We start from the raw sequence: 19700 nt of genomic DNA on the forward strand, positions 1-19700 counted from the left end.
TCTGCGTGAATTTCAAATAACTCAGGTTTATAGGGGAAGACGGGGTAAGTCTAGAAATCTTCAGTATTTTGCGAATATGTTACGCAAGAAGCATTAATAGCATATTTTTGCTATTCCGAAGCACCTTACAACACTCGAGCGCACGAAATATCAAAATTGTAAACAAAACAAAGTTTTCGTCCATTGCTGTTGCAAGCGATCTAATTTTCAAGGTAACCAAAATAAGGATTTCTCCAGCAAAAACTGTATATTCCGTTAGCTACCAGTATCCCAGTTCTTCAATACATTGTTCCGATTCTGCCTGCGTGAAAAGGTATGTAAAATATAATATAAAATGCGTGTAAATATGCAAAATAATGCAAAAAGTGCTCTGGCGGGAAGACGGACCATTCTCGACGGGGTAAAAGCGCAACACGTTGTGATATTGAATGATTTTCAAATCAAATACGATACCATTTTTTGCTCGTCTCTTCATACACAAATGCCTCGAAAGTACATAAAGAAGTCGTCGCGGATGCAATGGACGTTGGATAAACTGAATATGGCGGGAGTGGATAACGGCATGTCCATCAGGACGGCATCAGTCAGTTTTGGATTTCCTAGAACCACCAACAAATCAAAGGCAATAAATCACCGACGATGAAGCTCGGATCCATTGATCCAATTTTTACCACTACTTAGGAACAAGAACTGGTGGAGCATTTGCTGCAGCTGGATAATCGATTCTACGCCATCACAATGTGAGATGTCAAGGAACTGGTATTCGAGCTGGCTGAATGAAACAACAGATCGAATCGCAACTAAAATACCTACTTCGGGGTTATTCAGACTTCACGTGAACAGATGTTGACAGATTTTAGGCTCACGTAGATAATCCTCCTTATAGATTCCGAAAGTTTGGTAAATTCTTCACGAATATTTTTAAAACTCTGCACGTGGAATATGGATGGCCTTTTCAGAAGCTTGTGTGTACACCCAAACTAGCGTTGGCAGAAAACATTTCATCTTTGGCAGAAATGATGCCATTTAGTGAGCTGGAGAGTCAAATGCTCAAATAATGAGCTGTTTTAAAAGCTTAAAAATGGTTTGTATGTATGCGTGCAGACATCTCTTTCTGTTTTCTTTTCTCATTTAATTTGGGATTGTGCAAAAAAAAAGTCCATACGACGTCAATAGGGATCGAACCAAGGCCGGCTGGAATGCAAAGCTATTTTACACGACCACGCTATCCACATGGCTAATGATGCTTCAGCAGTTGTTCAGCAAATATGTGATAATATTGCACTAGATTATAAAATGAAGTTGGGAAGTGTTTTCTAAGAGTAAAAAAGGAGCGCATGAAGGAGAACAATATCTATCTCGGTCTGGGCCGTATATGTGGCAAAGTATGCGGAAAGCTTATTTGTCTTTTGTTTCGCTCGCTTGTATTAATCTTATATTGCTGTACCATGTATATTATACAAATGCTTACCAGTATTTGTGAGTCATGACATTTTCTGTTATGTTATGTCTCATTTAATGTCATAAATCAGGATGACAAAACATGAGCTAAAAATCAATTTTGGGTGTAGTTTATGAACACCCCTAAACATTTAGCACCTTAGACAACACTGTTTCTGTTGTTAGGCTGAACTATTTGAAAAGCTAAACTGAACTGTTTGAAAATATCATCGCTTCGTGAAATAAAAAGTAAATTTTTATCATTTCAAAAATTAATGAAAAACCGCAAAAAAAGTTATACAATCGACAGTTACACATTTTCAGTTGTAGATTATTATATACTAAATGATTTGGAATGATTCTAAAGCACGTTTAACTTAAAATTGGTTTTCTTAGGGGGGCGGTCTTACCCCGTCTTCCCCTAGGTGTTGAATTGCATGAACAAGCGGATCGATTCTCATTTACCTCGCATGGAATTGCCCAACTTTATATGTCATTTGAGATATCTATTCCGGTATTGCTCTACCCAGCGAGCAGACCTTTCTGAAGGCTGTGATTCAATTTTAAAGTTTGAAAATTCGCTTTTTAAAGGCTACCATAAAAAATGGCTAGATAACTGCGAAAAAATCACACCAAACTATCGGCTCATTTCAAGCCCACCAAAAAATTCCCGTTGAATATCGTCCACTTTATATACAAACTAAACAAAACGGTCTTTTTCAAGACCACAACATCTTTTGATACAGAAAAAGTCGATTATGATTACTGTTCTATTTTAAAAAATATTCAAAATAAACATGCAACCAAAACATACGGTCGTGTCTCGGACACAATCCTCCAACTTTTTTTTACCATTTCTATAGTGTTAAAGTGTAATAACTTCCACAATGCGTGTAATGTGTGACGAAGTTAGACGTTTTGTTTCATTTGGAATTATTTGGCATTCGGAATGAATCCAAGTGCTATATTCCTACCAATGTTTTTCTCCAGACAGATCTGAAGCTGTCTGGAATATCTCAGTTATAGAGAAATAATGATCGCGTGTGATTCCATTTTTCATTAAAAATCTGGGGGAAAAAAATTGAATGATAGATGCTCCAGCTCTATAAAGTGAAAATAAGATTCCGAAGCCAACGCTAAGATTTGCTTGAGAGATAAGATCTCTTCGAGGAAGGTAAAAAAAATGTCACTAAAACAATTCAGGGCATATTTTTTATCGTTGAGCGCATGTGATTAGATCTTAAAATGCGCAAACAATTTGGTTCACAGAAAATTGTATTTATATTTTTAAATTTTACAGACTTATCACAGCGCTAGTCTTCGATTTTTTTTTCTCGTATACTTACTCGTATACACTTACAATGAAAATACATTCTTACCATCGTTCATTGACCAGTAGCCCGGATCCAATCAATATCAATCTTCAAAACAACGCCCTCTCCCTCTGGCACCGGTTGCTAGAAAGACCAACCAAGAAAATCCCAGAAAACTGACCAATCCATCTTCCACTGTTTTGCAGTCGAATACACACCCTCGCCCGGCTTCCAGGACGCACTGTTTACGCACCCATTAAGCCGCTTCGAGCGAAATAAACGAAGAAAAATGTGACCATCGAACAACTTCATGATATGGTGTAATAATTTTTCGCACATTAGAAGGCGCCACGGAGCGACCGGGGAAACAAATAATAAAAAAATGAGTGGATTTTCCCGTCGCCTCGGTTCGTCGTATGTGTGTGTATGTGAGTATGTGTCCGCTATATGTTACGGCGTTTGGCCCCGAATTTCCCGCTTGGTCGGAATCAAAAGACCATCGGTCAGAGATCTGTCTCCCGCAGGTCGTAATCGTAAAATAACGCATAGTGGTAAAAATAGCATTTAATAATTTCACCATCAAGGAAAACCGTTCCATGGTAATGGGCTAAGTATTGTATGTTCGCTTCCCCCCCTCAACCGTTGATTGCGCCATCAGCATCAGCCCCGTTAAACAAGCGTGAACTGCTCGGGGACTAGATAAGAAAGCAATTTTTCCCTTCTTCTAGCGCTGGCAGGCAGGCAGCATCATCCGCACGGCCGACAGTTATCCATCTCACCCTCGTCAAGTGGATACTGGGTCGTAATCATAAAGCCGTCCTTCTCCTGGCGCGCACAAGTGGCGCGGGACAACAAGGAACAATAATAAAATATAACTTCTGACAGTCTTCGAGCAGAAGTTTATGCCGGAACAACACAATCACTCAGAGTGTGGCCAAGGAATGTTTAATTCATAGGAAATTTGTTTTTGTCCTTCTTTCCTCCCCCTGGTAGAGTGTCCTCGCTCGGTTCGATCGAGGAAAGAAATATGACAGCCATGGTGCTGTCTGTCTCTCCGCTCTGCGGATAGTTGAATGAAATTCTTTTCCGGCCACTGTCTCGACTTGACGGAAATCTGATGACTCTCGATGTCAGAGAGCAGCTGCCGAAAACATTATTTTCGCCTTTGGTCGGGGAATCACTTGCCATCAGGTGTAATTTTGTTCTTCCGATTTCGGAGGGCTGACAGATTGCTTAGGCTGTACGAGAGAGGAATATAAACACGGCCCACAGTTGGTGTTAATTTTTTTCCCTGGTCTCATCTGGGGCTCGTGTTTATTTCGATCTGATGAGTAATAATCATTGTTTTGAGTACTTGTTCAACGTGTTGACGAGCGAATAGGTACATTTGTTTCTCTTTAATGCAAGCGCAAACCACTTTAAGGTTCGACATTCAATAACAACCTACAAACCCGTAAGGGTCGCAGGCTCACCGCGCAATCGTGGCTCACATCAGTGAGAAAAGCCTAAGCTTTCTAACACCATGAGATTTGGACGTCCATTATGACGCCGGGGTGTTGCCGTCGGCCGCAGGCTTGTGGAAGGGTTTATCCCGCGTGTTTTGGTTACCGCCAATCTGCAACTGCTGAGGAAGCATAAAACTGTTACATGAAGTTTTTTCGAGTATCATCGGAGGGAAGACGTGTTGTCGCCTTGGAAGAATGTAATCACCACCACCCCACCCCCCAGGGTAGCGTCGATCGCAGACTGGACGATCCAAGGGGACGGGGGACGGCATAAAAATTTGTTATTTATGGTAAAAGTTTTTCCCAGTGGCTTGCCTTTTCTTTTTGCCCTTTGGGCCGTTAAAGACGGGGACGAGATCCTGGCGATCCGGCTGCCAACCATAGCAACGACGCTTTCACAGCGGTGCTTGTCCGCGCTGGCACACGAGGGTCGGATAGCGATTTCCATTAGTGGCCTGGCGCTGTCTCCTTTCCCGTGAAATCCCAAATCGCGGCCCTGGACCGGGGAGAGAGGATAACGGTGAGCTGAAAAAGCTCGAAGCCTGCTTCTGGTGCGCTTATTGCGCTTATATCAAGGTGAAAGCTGGAAACGATTAATAATAATCCTGACGACGGAGCCGATCGCCATGGTGAAGTGCTCTTCTCTCCGGCGCGTTGGCGTAAAGGTTTCGCTCCGTGTCGGTTTGCTACTGCAGCGCGCCAAATCTCTATCGACGTGGATTTGGGTTGTTTTGGGGTGAAGGACCCATATCGTAGTTTGAACAAAAAATAATATTTTTTTTTTCTGTGAATATCGCCGGGTTCGAGAGCTGCCCTTGAAGCTTGAAGCTTCTGCTAAAATGGAAAAAAGTATTATACTTGAAGCGTAACACTGTGAGCGAACCAGTTGACCAGTTTTCCAAGTTAATGCCGCGAAACTGGAACGCCATCGTTAGAATACAGTTCCGCAGGAGTCTTGGTTCCCTTTTACCGTGGATTACGATTTCCATCTGCATCATGAATGATGCCACGGAAGCTGCGGCTTTCCGCGAATGGTTGTGCACTGTTTACACCAACCAGTCTCATGTGTGCGGATGTAAATAAATGTGGAGCGAAAAAAAAAATAAATAGAATGCAGCGTCAAAATTGCACACGTGTACGGTTTTAATCCTCTTCAGAGGAATGAGAGAAGGACTGAGAAAAAAAATACCATGCATTCATCAACCGTTTCGAAGCTCATACCTCCACCCATGCCGAGTGCCATCACTGTCGAAATAAGCAGAAGTATGTTGTTGTTTATTCGTAAACCGCAGCTGTCTAAAATATATTATTTCGGTGTGAATATTCCACAATCCCAAGTGTTGGTCTATATCGGTGCATGGGTAAAGCATAGGTCAGCTTGGATTCCATTTATGAACTGATTTTGAAACGCTTTGCAAAAGACAGCAAAATTTTCCTTCGTTTGACCCCTGTCGCTCGTCTGTATTCCTCTGATGGAATCGTGCATTTGTATTTAATTTTGGGCCAAAATGAACAAAATTGAACTTCAAACGCGAACTATTGATCGCCAGAATGGAAAATCATCAGTTAGAAGTTAGTCATCGATGATAGACATCATGCTGTCAAAAGATGTGAAAGACATTCGACTACAGTTTGATGTTATAAAAATGAACGTTATTTTCGCACAGACAAATTATGGCCTTATGGCCAAATTGGAACCAGTCGAACAAGAACCTATCTGTTTCAGTGTTGAAAAAATCATCTTCGCTAAGCTCAAACGCATAGATTTTCGGGCTAGGTTGCATCGAAAACCTATATATTCCAAACGAAAATCAAAATGACAGATTCAGACAACCAATGAATGCAAATGAACTTTTGTTCTTCAATATGTTTTGAAGTTCATTTTTCCACCCAGTGTCCATTTTCATATCGAATATTCGCCGTTGTTATTGTCTCGAAAAAAAAACAAAATCCTGCGCGATTTCTTGCAAAGTTCGTTTCATCGAACTCTGGCGTTTTTGTTCTCTAAATGGTCCAGTCTGACCAATTTTTTTATTTTTGAAATTTGACCTCAAAAACAATGCCAAAATGAATATCGTTTCGAATGTGATGAATATCACTTTGTTGCTTTTGATATTCATAGTATAAATAACAGCGAAGTTATGAACCCCACTCAATGCCGCATTCATTCATTATAGCAAATTTGTTCATGCGTCAGCGATATGAACAAAATGAACTCATTTTGTTATTGTCATCAATATAATGAGGGCAGTGTGTTTCGAGCTGAAAAAAAAGTCATTCAATAAATAACTAACTGAAATAAAATCTAATTCGTCAATCGTGAATATTTGTTGATAGTCTAATACACTGATCGGCTTTGATCGTTTTTCTTCATTGCATTTCTCTTCTGATAATCACGGCGCCAGTTTGTCACAAAGTTGGATAAACGAGACAACAAAATCAAGCAAACCATCAGCCGAATCCATGCAATTTGATTGAAAAATAATCATAATTGCTTAGGAACTAACTAGAAACATGAGAATAAAAGAATTAATAGATACGATAAATGAACAGTATGAGAATAAAGTTCTATTATAAAAAAAATAGATAAAATTATAGAAATCGATGCACTGTGGTTACACTATGGCACTAAAAACTAATAAAAAAGTTCCACCAAGAACGTTAGTGCCATCAAAGAAAAAAGAAGAAAGAAGAAAGAAGAAAGAGAAAGAAGAAAGAAGAAAGAAGAAAGAAGAAAGAAGAAAGAAGAAAGAAGAAAGAAGAAAGAAGAAAGAAGAAAGAAGAAAGAAGAAAGAAGAAAGAAGAAAAGAAGAAAAGAAGAAAGAAGAAAGAAGAAAGAAGAAAGAAGAAAGAAGAAAGAAGAAAGAAGAAAGAAGAAAGAAGAAAGAAGAAAGAAGAAAGAAGAAAGAAGAAAGAAGAAAGAAGAAAGAAGAAAGAAGAAAGAGAAGAAAGAAGAAAGAAGAAAGAAGAAAGAAGAAGAAGAAAAGAAGAAAGAAGAAAGAAGAAAGAAGAAAGAAGAAAGAAGAAAGAAGAAAGAAGAAAGAAGAAAGAAGAAAGAAGAAAGAAAGAAAGAAGAAAGAAGAAAGAAGAAAGAAGAAAGAAGAAAGAAGAAAGAAGAAAGAAGAAAGAAGGAAAGAAGAAAGAAGAAAGAAGAAAGAAGAAAGAAGAAAGAAGAAAGAAGAAAGAAGAAAGAAGAAAGAAGAAAGAAGAAAGAAGAAGAAGAAGAAAGAAGAAAGAAGAAAGAAGAAAGAAGAAAGAAGAAAGAAGAAAGAAGAAAGAAGAAAGAAGAAAGAAGAAAGAAGAAAAGAAGAAAGATGAAAGAAGAAAGAAGTTTTTTTATTCTTTATTGATGATATAAATCAAGGTCCAGACACGATCAACTTAAAGTGAACTTGTGAAAATGATATAAACAAATTTTGGTCATTCAATGTTATGATAGAAATTTCCACCATTATGCAAAGAACCCATACGCAGCAGGATCATTTATTTACGTTGAAACTGTTTCATAGAAATGTGACACATGACTGAATGACTCGAGATTTTTGTCTTGTATCAAGAACATACAAATACTTCATTGATTTTCACACAAACTATTATTTTTTTCACGCTCGAAGCAATTGATCGAATTGAACCGTGCTCTGTTCCAAAAACGACTGCAATATCAGAAAATGAAACACAAAAAGATTTTTCTTGTTGGGAATTCACCGTCAATCCGAGCTAAATCGACTGGGGAATCAGATGAGCCACTTAAGTGAGATTAACTAACTCATAGCAGCGTCATTTGATGGTTTCTCGAACGAAAACGAAAAACGTTCACTTAGGCAGTTTCAACGGTTTCCAGTGTCTTCAACGGTGATGTTAAACTTTTCACTTTTGAACTTTTCTAATAATTCGTTACATTGCGATTTGCCGAGAGCCAACATTCTATGCGAATCGGAAGTTGATTTTGTTTTACTTTTTTGCAATATCTTTATGCCGTCCGAGATCGTAGTTTGTTAGCTATTGTAGACCAGACGATCGATGTTGGTTTTGAATTTTTTATTGGCATGTATTTACATTTATTAGTCTTTGGTTGAACAAAATAACGGAGCAATATTCCAAGTACAGCGACAATTTTTTTTAAATATATTTGCCTTATAAAAGGTTAAATTCGCTATTATAAAATTCGTGCTTTTGAATCCGATCGACTTAACACATTTTTTCACTTGCCTTTTTTCTGAAAAGGGCTAATCATTTTTGGCTGAATATTCACGACTTGTTTAGATACATGAAGATTCTAAAAAAAGTAGTATTAATGGTTGTTTGGATGATTGAGCTAGTAAATAAGGTAATGTTTCTACATTAAATGACACAAATGTGCGGATTTTCTAGTTCGGTGTGTTCAGCCATTCCTTGCTAAACCTATATAGTGGTGTTCAGATTTCCTTGAAAAGTGGTAGTTTTGTTCCTTATCGTAAAATATTTGACCCGTATTTTTATATTTTTTTGTTATTAAGGCACCCATTTCCATTTAAGGGTGGTTCAAAAAAACATTTTTTCACCATTTTTCCGAAAATGACTTTTTTTTTCAAAAATTCATAACTTTAATTTTGAAAAAATCATAACTCAGGAACAAAAAACGCCTATCTGATTTTTGGATATGTAATGTAAAAAAAACCTCATCTTTCAAGAAAAAATATTAAAAAAATAGCTCCCTTGGTCCCGAGACCATGTAAACTATGAAAAACAAATACAATAAATAATTACGAAAACAAAATACACTTTCTTCGCAAGCATAGTATTTTTTTCTAAAAAAAGCTAAACTAATTGGCTTTAATTTCATAGGTCGATCATCGGAATCGGTTCAGTAGTTCAAAACTTATGAATTTTCGAAAAAAGTCATTTTTGGAAGAAAAGCGAAAAAGTTTATGTTTCACACCACCCTAAAATGGACATGGGCACCTGTTCGCGCGCAACCGTTCTGAATTTCGGATATGTACCTGACAGTAAAAACAAATACAACGCGGACTCGATTATATGCAGGTTCTGATTTCTTTTCACTATATATAATCGAATCCTGTATATAATCGAATAAAAAAAAAATTATTCGTTTTTTTTGCACGTATTTTTCTTTTTTTTTTTAATATAAAAGAGGAATTTGATTTTTGATTCATCCCCTTAAAGTCAGAAAATGCCTTTCTCACATGAAAAAAAAAATATCCAGATTCTCTCAGAGGGTGATAGACGATCATATTTGATGGAAAAAATCCTTCTACGCATATGTTCGAATTTCAACAATGACAGAGTTATAGAACTTTTTTTTTTGTTTCGGACTCTGTTGCCTCGAACTGGCTCTACATTACAAAAAACGCTACGGAAGACGATTCTGTTGCTTTCATTTGAAAGATGAGAAAATTTGATACAGGATATAGTAGTAGAACATCTAAATTAATGGATTTTCATAACATTTTGGAAGTGAAAAATATAAAAGTTAGTAATTGTTAATGTATTATTATTAATGTCATCCTGATTTTTTTTATTAAACTGGATTGTTCCTATCAATCAAATTGAAGCTCTCTAACCACTCTACAATTTGTTTTTTGACACCCAACTTCTATCTATCTTAATTTGGCTGCAATATCGATATAATTAATTCTTCGTGAAAATTCAAGCAAAATCTTCAAGAATCACGATTTTTATCCCACTGTATATGAATTAGTCACTTAAATTACACCTTAACGTTGAAAGGTTACATTTCTTCTTGAAATAAGTCATATTTGAAACATAAAAAAAATATATTTTTTCAAACTGTATCTAATCGAGTCCAAAATTGTATATAATCGAGTCTGTATATGATCGAGTCAGACCTGTATTTAAATTCAAACGCAGAAATTAACGCGAACACATATACAGCGCGGACTCGATTATATACAGATTTTGATTTCCTTTTACTGGATTTAATTGAATCCTGTATATAATCGAGTAAAAAAAAATTTTTTTATATGTTTTTTTTCATGTATTTTTCGTTTTTTGAAAATAAAAGAGGAATTCGATTTTTAATTCATCACCCTAAAGTCAAAAAGCACTTTTCTCACATGAAAAAAAAATATCCAGATTCTCTCAGGAGGTGATAGACGATCATATTTGATGAAAAAAATCCTCCTACGCATATGTTCGAATTTCAACAATGACAGAGCTATAGTATTTTTTTTTATTTTGGACTCTGTTGCCTCAAACTGGCTCACATTAAAAAGTACGCTACGGAAGACGATTCTGACGCTTTTTTAGTACAGGTACAAATTTAGTACAGGATATAGTAGTGGAACAACTGAATTAGTGGATTTAATTAACATTTTGGAAGTGAAAAACTTCAATGTTAATCATTTTTAATGTGTTATTATTAATTTTATTCTAAAAATTTATATTAAACTAAATTGTTTCTATCAATTGAACAACAATTCCTGGTGAAAATTCAAGCAAAATCTTGAAAAATCTCGATTTTACCCCACTGTACATGTAATAGCCACTAAAACTTCGCCTTAACGTTGAAAGGTTAGATTTCTTCTTGAAATAAGCCATATTTGAAATATAAAACGAATGTTTTTTTCCAAACTGTATATCTCGCGTAACTTTTCAATAGGACCTATCTAACAAATCGTAAATTCAGAGAAAATCGTGGGTAAAGGATGACGAAATATTGTTTGAAAGTGTTTTAAACTGAATCAATTTTCTTGATCACTGTTGCTGTTACAGGCAAGCAATGTTGATATACTAACTGTAGTAATGAATACCAAATCTATATTCGATGAATTTATGGGGAAAACGTGAAAAAAATCAAATAGGTCGTTTTCATCAACTGAGTTGTATATTGGACATATCACATAGGTCATTTTGTGTATATTATTTGTACATAGCTCATTTTGATTTCTTTTATGTGCGAATGTTTTGAAGCATTTCTAGGGCGTACGGCGTGTTCACAAATTCTATAAAGCGCAAACAGAAGCAGAGGGTCTGGTGAAACATTGGGACGCATACGAAATTTTCAAATTTCTAGTACAAACAATGTTAACCCTTTCACGTACAACATCGAGTCTCACTCGATGTCAAATGATTGTGCCAAAACGTACAACATCGAATCTCTCTCGTGGTGCGCTTACATATCACAAGGAGCTAAGGCGCTCAGCAGATTAGAGAAATTACTTGATCATGCCTCATGAAGCATGATCCCATCGAAGCAATTGGATTTGGTCCGCTCTATCGAGAATTAAATTGTACGCGAAGTAAGAAGTAAGACGGCAAACTTAGCTAATAATAGCGTAACGTAGTTTGTGAATTAGCGATAATTATATTAAAATCCATAAATGAATATAGAAGAATTTCTATTAAGTATTTTATTTGAACAGCATTTCATTCGTTAAACACGAGATTTTATAATAACGTTCAACTTTCCTCGTTATCTGAATCCATATCTGAGTCAAATCCTATATTTCCTGCAAGTGTTGACCGCCTTCCTCGGCCTGGAGTTTTCAAGGATTTAGGGAAAGCCTCATAATACCACTTTTGTGTGACGTATGGCAGCAATCGTCGTAAATCTTCCAACTTCGTTGTAGGTAATTGGATGGGTGCTGTATATAAGGGTTTCAATTGAAGGTTTTCCAACGGAACCGATCTCGACGTCAATAGATTAATGTGATTAGGGTTTTCTTCTGTCACATCTTGTTTGAATGCAACGATACCGGGTGTTTCCGTAGAGCACGAGAAGATCCTAGCTGATTTGAATTTGAATGGTTCGTTATTCATGGTGAATTTAGGTACTGTGTACCGCTCATTCAGAGCTAACCAATCGAAGAACCGATTTTGTTCCATATCTTTCACAATAATTGGAGGGTTTCGTTTGATGGATGCAATGAATAAATTCCAGTCACGAGGTGTTTCTATGTTGGCATGCGTCCTTTTTTTCGCCCGCTCAATAGCAGAATGAATTGTGTCGCATTCCATATGACTATGGCCGTTAGTCATGAATTTATGATGAAGAGTTAATTTCCGCCCTTCAGACGCCATTATTTCGACAACATACATCATCAGAAATAAGATGATGCGATTGTTATTTTGTCCAGCGCAACGATCGCTATACATATTAAGCTTTTCAACGTAAACTGGTAAATTTTTCATGTATGCCCACAAGCACGATCCGATTTCTCTTGATCCTCTTTTCGCTCGGGTTTCATCCCATATGTAGCAAAGTGGTATATTCTTACCCACTTGAGTTTCAAAGATTGTCAAATTATATGTATACAGCTGACGGCTGTAAAAAGAACGACCACAAGTCAAATAGGGTGTGGCTAATTGCTTTTGCAGATCAAAAGATATTGTCCGTACTGATAGATCAGTGTTCGCTTGCAGTCTATCTTGTTTCTTCTCATCATACATGCGTCCAGCTCCTAACTGATGTGCTTCCTTTCGAACAAGTATTTCCTCTCGTTTAACAATGTCCTTCTCCACCTGTAACTCTACTTTGATCATATCACACGTGTTGCATGTGTCAACTTTAGGCTTTCGAAATTTAATATTCAGCGAATTAAAAGCAAGCCTGTATGTGTTATAATGTACTGGAATAATGTTATCTACACCGCACTGGTTCTGATACAGCTCGTGCATTCGATGTATTGTTAAATCAGAAGATAGATAGAGACAGGATGACTTTTCACGACTGTAGTGACTTTCTTCAACTGGGAATGATTTGATGTGCTTGACTATGTACTGAGCATGTTCGGGATCAATTTTCTTTCTCGAGGTATTATCTTTCCGCATGTCATCTCGAGCGATCCCGGCACCCGAGACCAGTTTATCGGCAAGAACGCGAGTTTTACGTTCCTTGAGGTCGTACGTAGACACAAACATTCGTTTGCAAACCTTAACCGCACCTCCTACTCCTGGGAGCTTATAGATCCGAGACCAAGTACGCCGCGAAATAAGAACCTACACGAACGAGAAAATAAAATAGCAAACAATAACTTATTATATTTTTTTCTGAGTGAATTATTCGAATAAATTCCGTTAAAATTATAAATTAAATAAATAATATAACTGTGTTGTATTTTATTACCTGTGGACGAACTGTACTGATTACAGTTATGTGGCTTGATAAGAACTGATTTTGTCCCGGGTATGTCAGGTCAAGTAGGCTGGCCAAAAGTTTTTTTCGGACAGGTTCAGAAAATTTTTCATTGCACCTCATCCTACAAGCACATGGGGGTTGAACATGCCTGGCTGGGACAAGAGTTCCATCTCTTTTTATATACTGGAGTCCTTTTTCTTTGAGTTTTCTGTTTTCCTTTGGCGAAAATGATTTACTTTTCTTTGCCTGTGGTTCTCCTACATCTGCCTGAAAGATATGCTCATTTTCTTCTATAGCCAATGAAACTTCAGAATTATTATCAGATAAATGATCATTCTTAAACTGCTCAAAATATTCATAAATTGATAAATCGTTTAATGTCGTAGCATCCCCGTCAGGCAACCAATCTGGATCCATGTTGTCATCTGAGAAATCTTCTGCATGTTCACAATCGCTGAAATCTACTGCCTGAGGGAATCTACGACTTTCTTCCTGCGCCAATTGAGGAGAAACTATGTCAAGTTGATCCTGGATAATCATAGGTTTGTTTCTCCGCAAATCCAACAGTGTTGACAATCGTCTTTGACGGAACGAACTTGTTTGGACTTGCTTAATAACCACCAAATTTAACGGTGTATCGTCCACGGAATTTTCGCTTATTGAAAGATTCAAAGGAAATGAGTCCAACGGAGTGGATGTTTGGACACGTTGGAATGATGGGTGTTCATCCAAATGGTAAATGGAATCTGTTGAAGCGGTTAAGCGGTTTGATAAGTTGCTCTATTTTGAAAAGATCACCCAATTCAATTTACCGTAGCTAACTCTGATTGAGCTTAGTCTTTTTCGCTCGGAGTTTGTGGACCAATTCGATGTGTCATTAAATGCAATACGATCGATGCCTGGATGGATCAGATTTGACCATGGTCCTTGACTGCTCAGGTTGAGGCTCTCATGAAAACCTGGTTCAAAAGTTTATGGTAACTTATTTGGTAAGTTATGAGCTATGAATGAAATATTCTTCCAACATACCTTTCAATGTAACATTATACTGGTTGGAAAATGTCGGTTTCTCTCCACTATTACAAATGGGTATCTTGTTGATCAAATCAGTTTGGTTGCATGTTGCGGTTTCTCGTAAACGTTTCTTTTGAATTGCGTTTGATCCTAGTGTGCGGTCTATCAAAAGGCCAAACAAAGAATATCGACGCCGTGTTACATTATTGTTATTGGTCTCTAAACTTTGGGTTGCGAGTGACGATGGGCATTCACCAACAATGGCATAATTTGTAGTACCGTTACCTGAAATTAAACGAATATTTATAGAGCCAAAATGTTGATACTTTGCTAGAAGCTTGCGCTGGATAAAGTGAATTTACTTTTTTTTTATCCCATTTATTTATTTAAGGCTTATTAGCATTTTAGCTGTAACAGAGCCGAATTTTAATCGTGTACATGTCACATGGTTATCATATCTATAATTAGCACATTACACAATTGTCATTCGCCAGTATTCCTTCTATACCATTACATATGGTACATTCACACAGTAGCCATTTAGGCGTAAGAGTATTCTTTCTGTTCTTCCATTATCCAGTTGGACCACCGGACAGCGGAGACAGTTGATTGATCATTGTTGAGTTATTTATAGAACAGCAGTCCGATGTGTCTTGCAGAGCAGAGCAGTTGTATGGATGAATCGATCTTATTTCGACCGTGGATCGATCTCCATCGCTGATGATTGTTGCGTGGACGTAGCTATTCTGTAACAACACAAAGATGGTCAATGAGGGCCCTGAGTTTTGAACTCACGATCGATCGCTTACTAAGCGAACGCGCAGTGAATGCACTTGTCGGTATTATTCAGAATCCCCCTATTGCTCTTTTGTTCTGTCTATATTCTGTCAGCTGTTCTCTCTCTCACAACGAAAGATCGAAAAGAAGAAATCAATAAACTCAGAGAACATTGTGGATCACGTTCGTTGGGGATGCTCGAAACTTTTCTGGCACGAACAGCACCCTAATAAAAAAAAATAATAATAAAATACGGATCTAATATTTTATGATAAGGAACAAAATTACCACTTTTCACGGAAATCTGAGAACGGAATTTGTGTAAAAATGTGTCCTGGAAGTAGGTACCTTTCGTTTAATCATTTCTGTACTATCGACTGAGTAATAGCTATTTTGGCAGTTAGTGCTGGAATGACCATCTCACCCAGACGAAATTGGTGAAAATGCTTTCTCCGGCTCTCCGTTTGTATTAGGTGTACCGGTAAGTTTCTTCGGTTTTACAACAGATCGCATAACTTGATTATTATTCCAGTGAATCAAGTTTCCATACATTCGTTGGAATGCTCGTGTCATTGCGCGTCTTTTTCAGTATATGTTAAAAAGTTGAAGAGTAAACAACATAGTTTTTTGCCACTTCGAATATGTCGAATTTCGTACCAACGAGAGTGTTTTTACTTCATTACATCAATATGAAGAAAAACGCTGTGGAAAGTGATCGCATTTTTGTGAAAGTTTATGGTGACAATGCTCCAACTGAGCGAACGTGTCAGACGTGATTTGCCCGATTTAAAAGTGGTAATTTTGACTTGGAAGACGAAGAACGTTCTGGACCACCAAAAAAGTTTGAAGATGTAGAATTGGAGAATTTACTCGATCAAGATCCGTCACAAACGCAACCAGAATTTGTAGATTAACTTGGAGTAGCTCAGCAAGCCATATCCGATCGTTGAAAAGCAATGGGAATGATCCGAAAGATAGGACATTGGGTGTCGTATGAATTGCGAACAACTGCTCCAACGGCATAAAAGAAAGGATGTATCGAATCGTGGGTCCATTACGACAATCCAAAACGTCGGGCAACGTATGGATACCCCGGCCATGCCTCAACATCGACGACCATTTTTGCAGAATAACGCGTTAATTTTTGAAAAAAGAAGAAACTTACCGGTACTCCTATTAGTATAGCAAAATTATTATTCAGAGTCAGCATAATGACTCTCGTAGATACAAAGATACAAAATAAGTGGGATTGTTTTTGTTAATTTAGTGCATTATTGTAACAGTATTAATAACTCTGAATCGTTAATTAGACGCACTTAAATCCCACAAAAAAACTTTTGCTTTGGTTTATATCTCTGATTTTGATTATACTATTCTTTTTTAAATCACGGAAAGGGACCTTAGAGTCATGGTTCTACACTAAAAACAGAAAAATCGAGCACTATTGCGCTACCGAACCCGCAATCACAATTCATTGAATTAAATAAATATGTTGACTATTCCTTTTTGGTTTTTTAGTGTACTTCCTTCGAACTTACACAAACGATTCATTGCACTGGGCAAAGCAAATTATTCATCCGCAATACAAATGTTTTCCGACAAATTCTTCGTTCGATATTTCAACCAATGTCGACAAATACACTTCAAATAAACTGAAGAACACTGGAAACAAAGTAAATGAAAGATCGCGCTCGAACTCAGTGTCCACGTTGAAGTCAGTGAAGTTCTCAAAAATCGTTCCAGAGCGAATTGACACATTCATCTATTCGAGCAACTAATATTCAAATGAAGGTTTTGTTGTTGTATTCGAAACGTAGTCACTGAAACTAGTGAAAACGGCAAGACGAAATTAGTAATCAGTAATCAGTTACCGGCACCGGTGATGTGATGGTAAACGTGACTGTTGTGTCCTGCTGTGTCCTTTCAATATTGCTTTTTTGAGATGTGGTTTAGGCTAATCATTTTTTGTGAAATAAAACAGATGAAACCTTCAATTGAATACTGCGAGCGTTGTTTCACAAGCGAATTCATTTCGCTCTCTGACTCTTTTACGATGATAATTGATATAGTCTATTCGAGCAGTTTTGAAAATCAATCAAAGCTTCTGCTTTACAAATTGAAAGGAAACGGCAGCAGAAATGAACGAAACATAAGAAATGGTGATTCAGTATGCGTAGAGAATATACCGGTTTCACCTCACGTAGGTAGATAGACTAAATGAATCAATCGAAAATGATGGCTGACGTGAAAGGAACAAATTAAAACATTTTTATTTCGTTGTTTCGAAAAAGACGAGATCTGCTCACGAGTTCACTCTATCTCCACAAAAACTTACTAAGAATAATTCGAACAGATGCATTGAAAATGTTATGCTTTTTCTTTGTACAATTTTGTAGACTTTTAAGGTATGTTGAGTGCCATTTTTTTCTATTCGATTGATGTACACTTTTTGTTCTGTCGAAGAGTCATACAAGCATCGAAGCATTGAATTGAGAAAATATTGCAAGATTCTTAGATCTATATCCTATAAGCTCTCAATTCTTTTCATATCCATACCGAGACATGTTGATACTCCGACAAAAATGTAATAAAAATTAAGTTTCTAAACAGCGATGCACTAGCCCAAGTTTAACTATTCTGTAGATCATTTTTTCCTTTCCGCAATAACTCAAACTTTTTCAACTCAATTTTCCACGATTCGCCACAAAAGACAGTTTCTGGCAGCGGAAAAGCGAACTACCTATCAACATAGCGTTTGACCATCCTATTTCAATTTTTTCCCATTTCCTCTTGAACCTTATGCTTTCCCCTCCTCCTTTTTGCACCCAGAGTCTAACCCTTTCCTTTCCCCAAATAATCCTTTGCTCATTTTCGTTTTCCTCTTCAGCTGTTTTTATAACCGAATTCAATATGTCAACATATCTGTTGGAAAAGTGAAAACCAAACTCGCCCTTTCTCGATATATTGCACCACTTGTCCGTCGTCCGTAAACCCCTCGGGTAGCTTTCGGGGAGAAGAACTTTCAGGAGACGAAAGAGTTATAACGAGAAAAAACAAAATTACGGGAAGATTTTGGGACAAGCAACTTCCCCAAAAATACTCATTTTATCTGAGTAGAATTCTTCTCCGGTCTGGTGAAGTTGATTGTTTTTTTTCTGTGTCGTGTTATGGCGAGTTTGGTTTTTATTCTTCATTAGCACATTTCTCGGTCGGGTTCTCTCCCTCGGAAGTCCCCCTTCTCGAACCATTCTTGGCTGCCCACATTCTTGTAGGAAAATTTAAAGGCTCCAAAAGCAGACGACCCTCAGTTCTGCGACGACAAAAAAAGAAAGGAAATTTTGCTTTTTGTGGTTCTGAACTTTAGACTTTTGAATATTTGCGTTCGAGTTTTGCAATAAACGTCAGATCGATTTTTTCTCCCGCCAATTCCAATATTGGTTTTTGATTTTTGTTTGTTTGCTGTGGGATTGTTTTTGTTCGAAAGGGGGACGATACGAGTTCGGGAAAAATAAGGGGGGGAGAGCACACACGGTCTCCACGCGTGGATGGGAAATCTATAGGAGGTCGATAAATTTTCCCCGGCAAAAACCACAGCTGCCGTAGATTTCCCATCTGCAATCAATCGTAACATAATCCCTCCCAAGCTTCATAATACTAATATATTTTTTCTCGTTTTCTTCCCGTATCCCCGTCGACCGCGATGTGGAAAAAAAAATCTCCCATATTTCAACTCGAAATCCTTCCGAAAAAAAATAAAATAAAACGAAACAAAATGTACAGCTCCGGCATCGAGGGAAATCCCACGGTGTTTTACAGATTGATGCCGGGATCGACGGCGCAGACCAACAAGTTGCACACGTTCTACCTCCAGCAGCGGCCAGACAATGGCGATACGTGGGCGGATATAAAAGTCAACCATCCGCTCGATTTCGAAACGATAAAGGAGTACAATCTCACCGTGCGAGTCGAGGTAAGTCTTCAGATTTTGATTACAGATTATTCCGGGTTCGAGAGACCGCTCCTGACTGATTTCCCAGGTTAGGTGGAGTTCGAAAAATATCACAGGCGACCAGAGATGCCAGATTCTGCAGGCTTACGAGTGTGCGGATTTTTACGGATTTGTCAGTGTTAGCAAAACTTTTATTCCGCGGTATGAGAAGATGTTTGATGGAATGTGGTTATCTGTATGTGGGATTACTGTAACGATGTTACACATTTACCATACGGTTAAAAAAAAAAGTATTAACTGTAGACTAACGCTATAACTTCGATACAACTTTTACGAGGTACTAGATCGCGGTCTCTATCCTGTTGTACCGAAAGACGCCAGAAGGGTTTTGTCAGCGATTTAAATCCACATGCGGTTGTCTGTGTGATTGCTGACGAAAGGGATTCTCGGGTCGATCGCCATGGGTCAATATTGGGTTTGAAAAGGATTGAAAGGTCTTTTTCAGTTCAACCGGCTTAGAGAACGGATCTACGTTTGAGTTAGTAGGAAACAATAGGAGTTCATACACAAAGAAAGTGGTTATAAGGTGATAGAAGTTCTGCAAG

General features: G+C 37.6%; 2 protein-coding genes across 2 annotated transcripts in view; one reads left to right on the top strand and one right to left on the bottom strand.

Annotated features, from left to right (window-relative positions):
- Nucleotides 1-19065, top strand: part of LOC129776331 (neural-cadherin-like) — a 48653-nt gene extending 29588 nt beyond the window's left edge. The window contains exon 9 of the mRNA XM_055781918.1: nucleotides 18927-19065. The gene's annotated coding sequence lies outside the window, so the exon portion shown is untranslated. The remainder of the gene's footprint in view (nucleotides 1-18926) is intronic.
- Nucleotides 4294-18410, bottom strand: LOC129773272 (uncharacterized). Its single transcript, XM_055776869.1, has 6 exons — nucleotides 18392-18410; nucleotides 14385-14654; nucleotides 14168-14314; nucleotides 13344-14101; nucleotides 12315-13216; nucleotides 4294-4393 (listed from the first exon to the last, which is right to left on the bottom strand). Exons 1-6 carry the CDS (start codon nucleotides 18408-18410, stop codon nucleotides 4294-4296), a joined length of 2196 nt encoding a protein of 731 aa, XP_055632844.1.
- Nucleotides 19066-19700: the final 635 nt, after the last annotated feature.

This window comes from Toxorhynchites rutilus, chromosome 3 (assembly GCF_029784135.1).
Source record: "Toxorhynchites rutilus septentrionalis strain SRP chromosome 3, ASM2978413v1, whole genome shotgun sequence".
Classification (NCBI taxonomy): domain Eukaryota; kingdom Metazoa; phylum Arthropoda; class Insecta; order Diptera; family Culicidae; genus Toxorhynchites; species Toxorhynchites rutilus.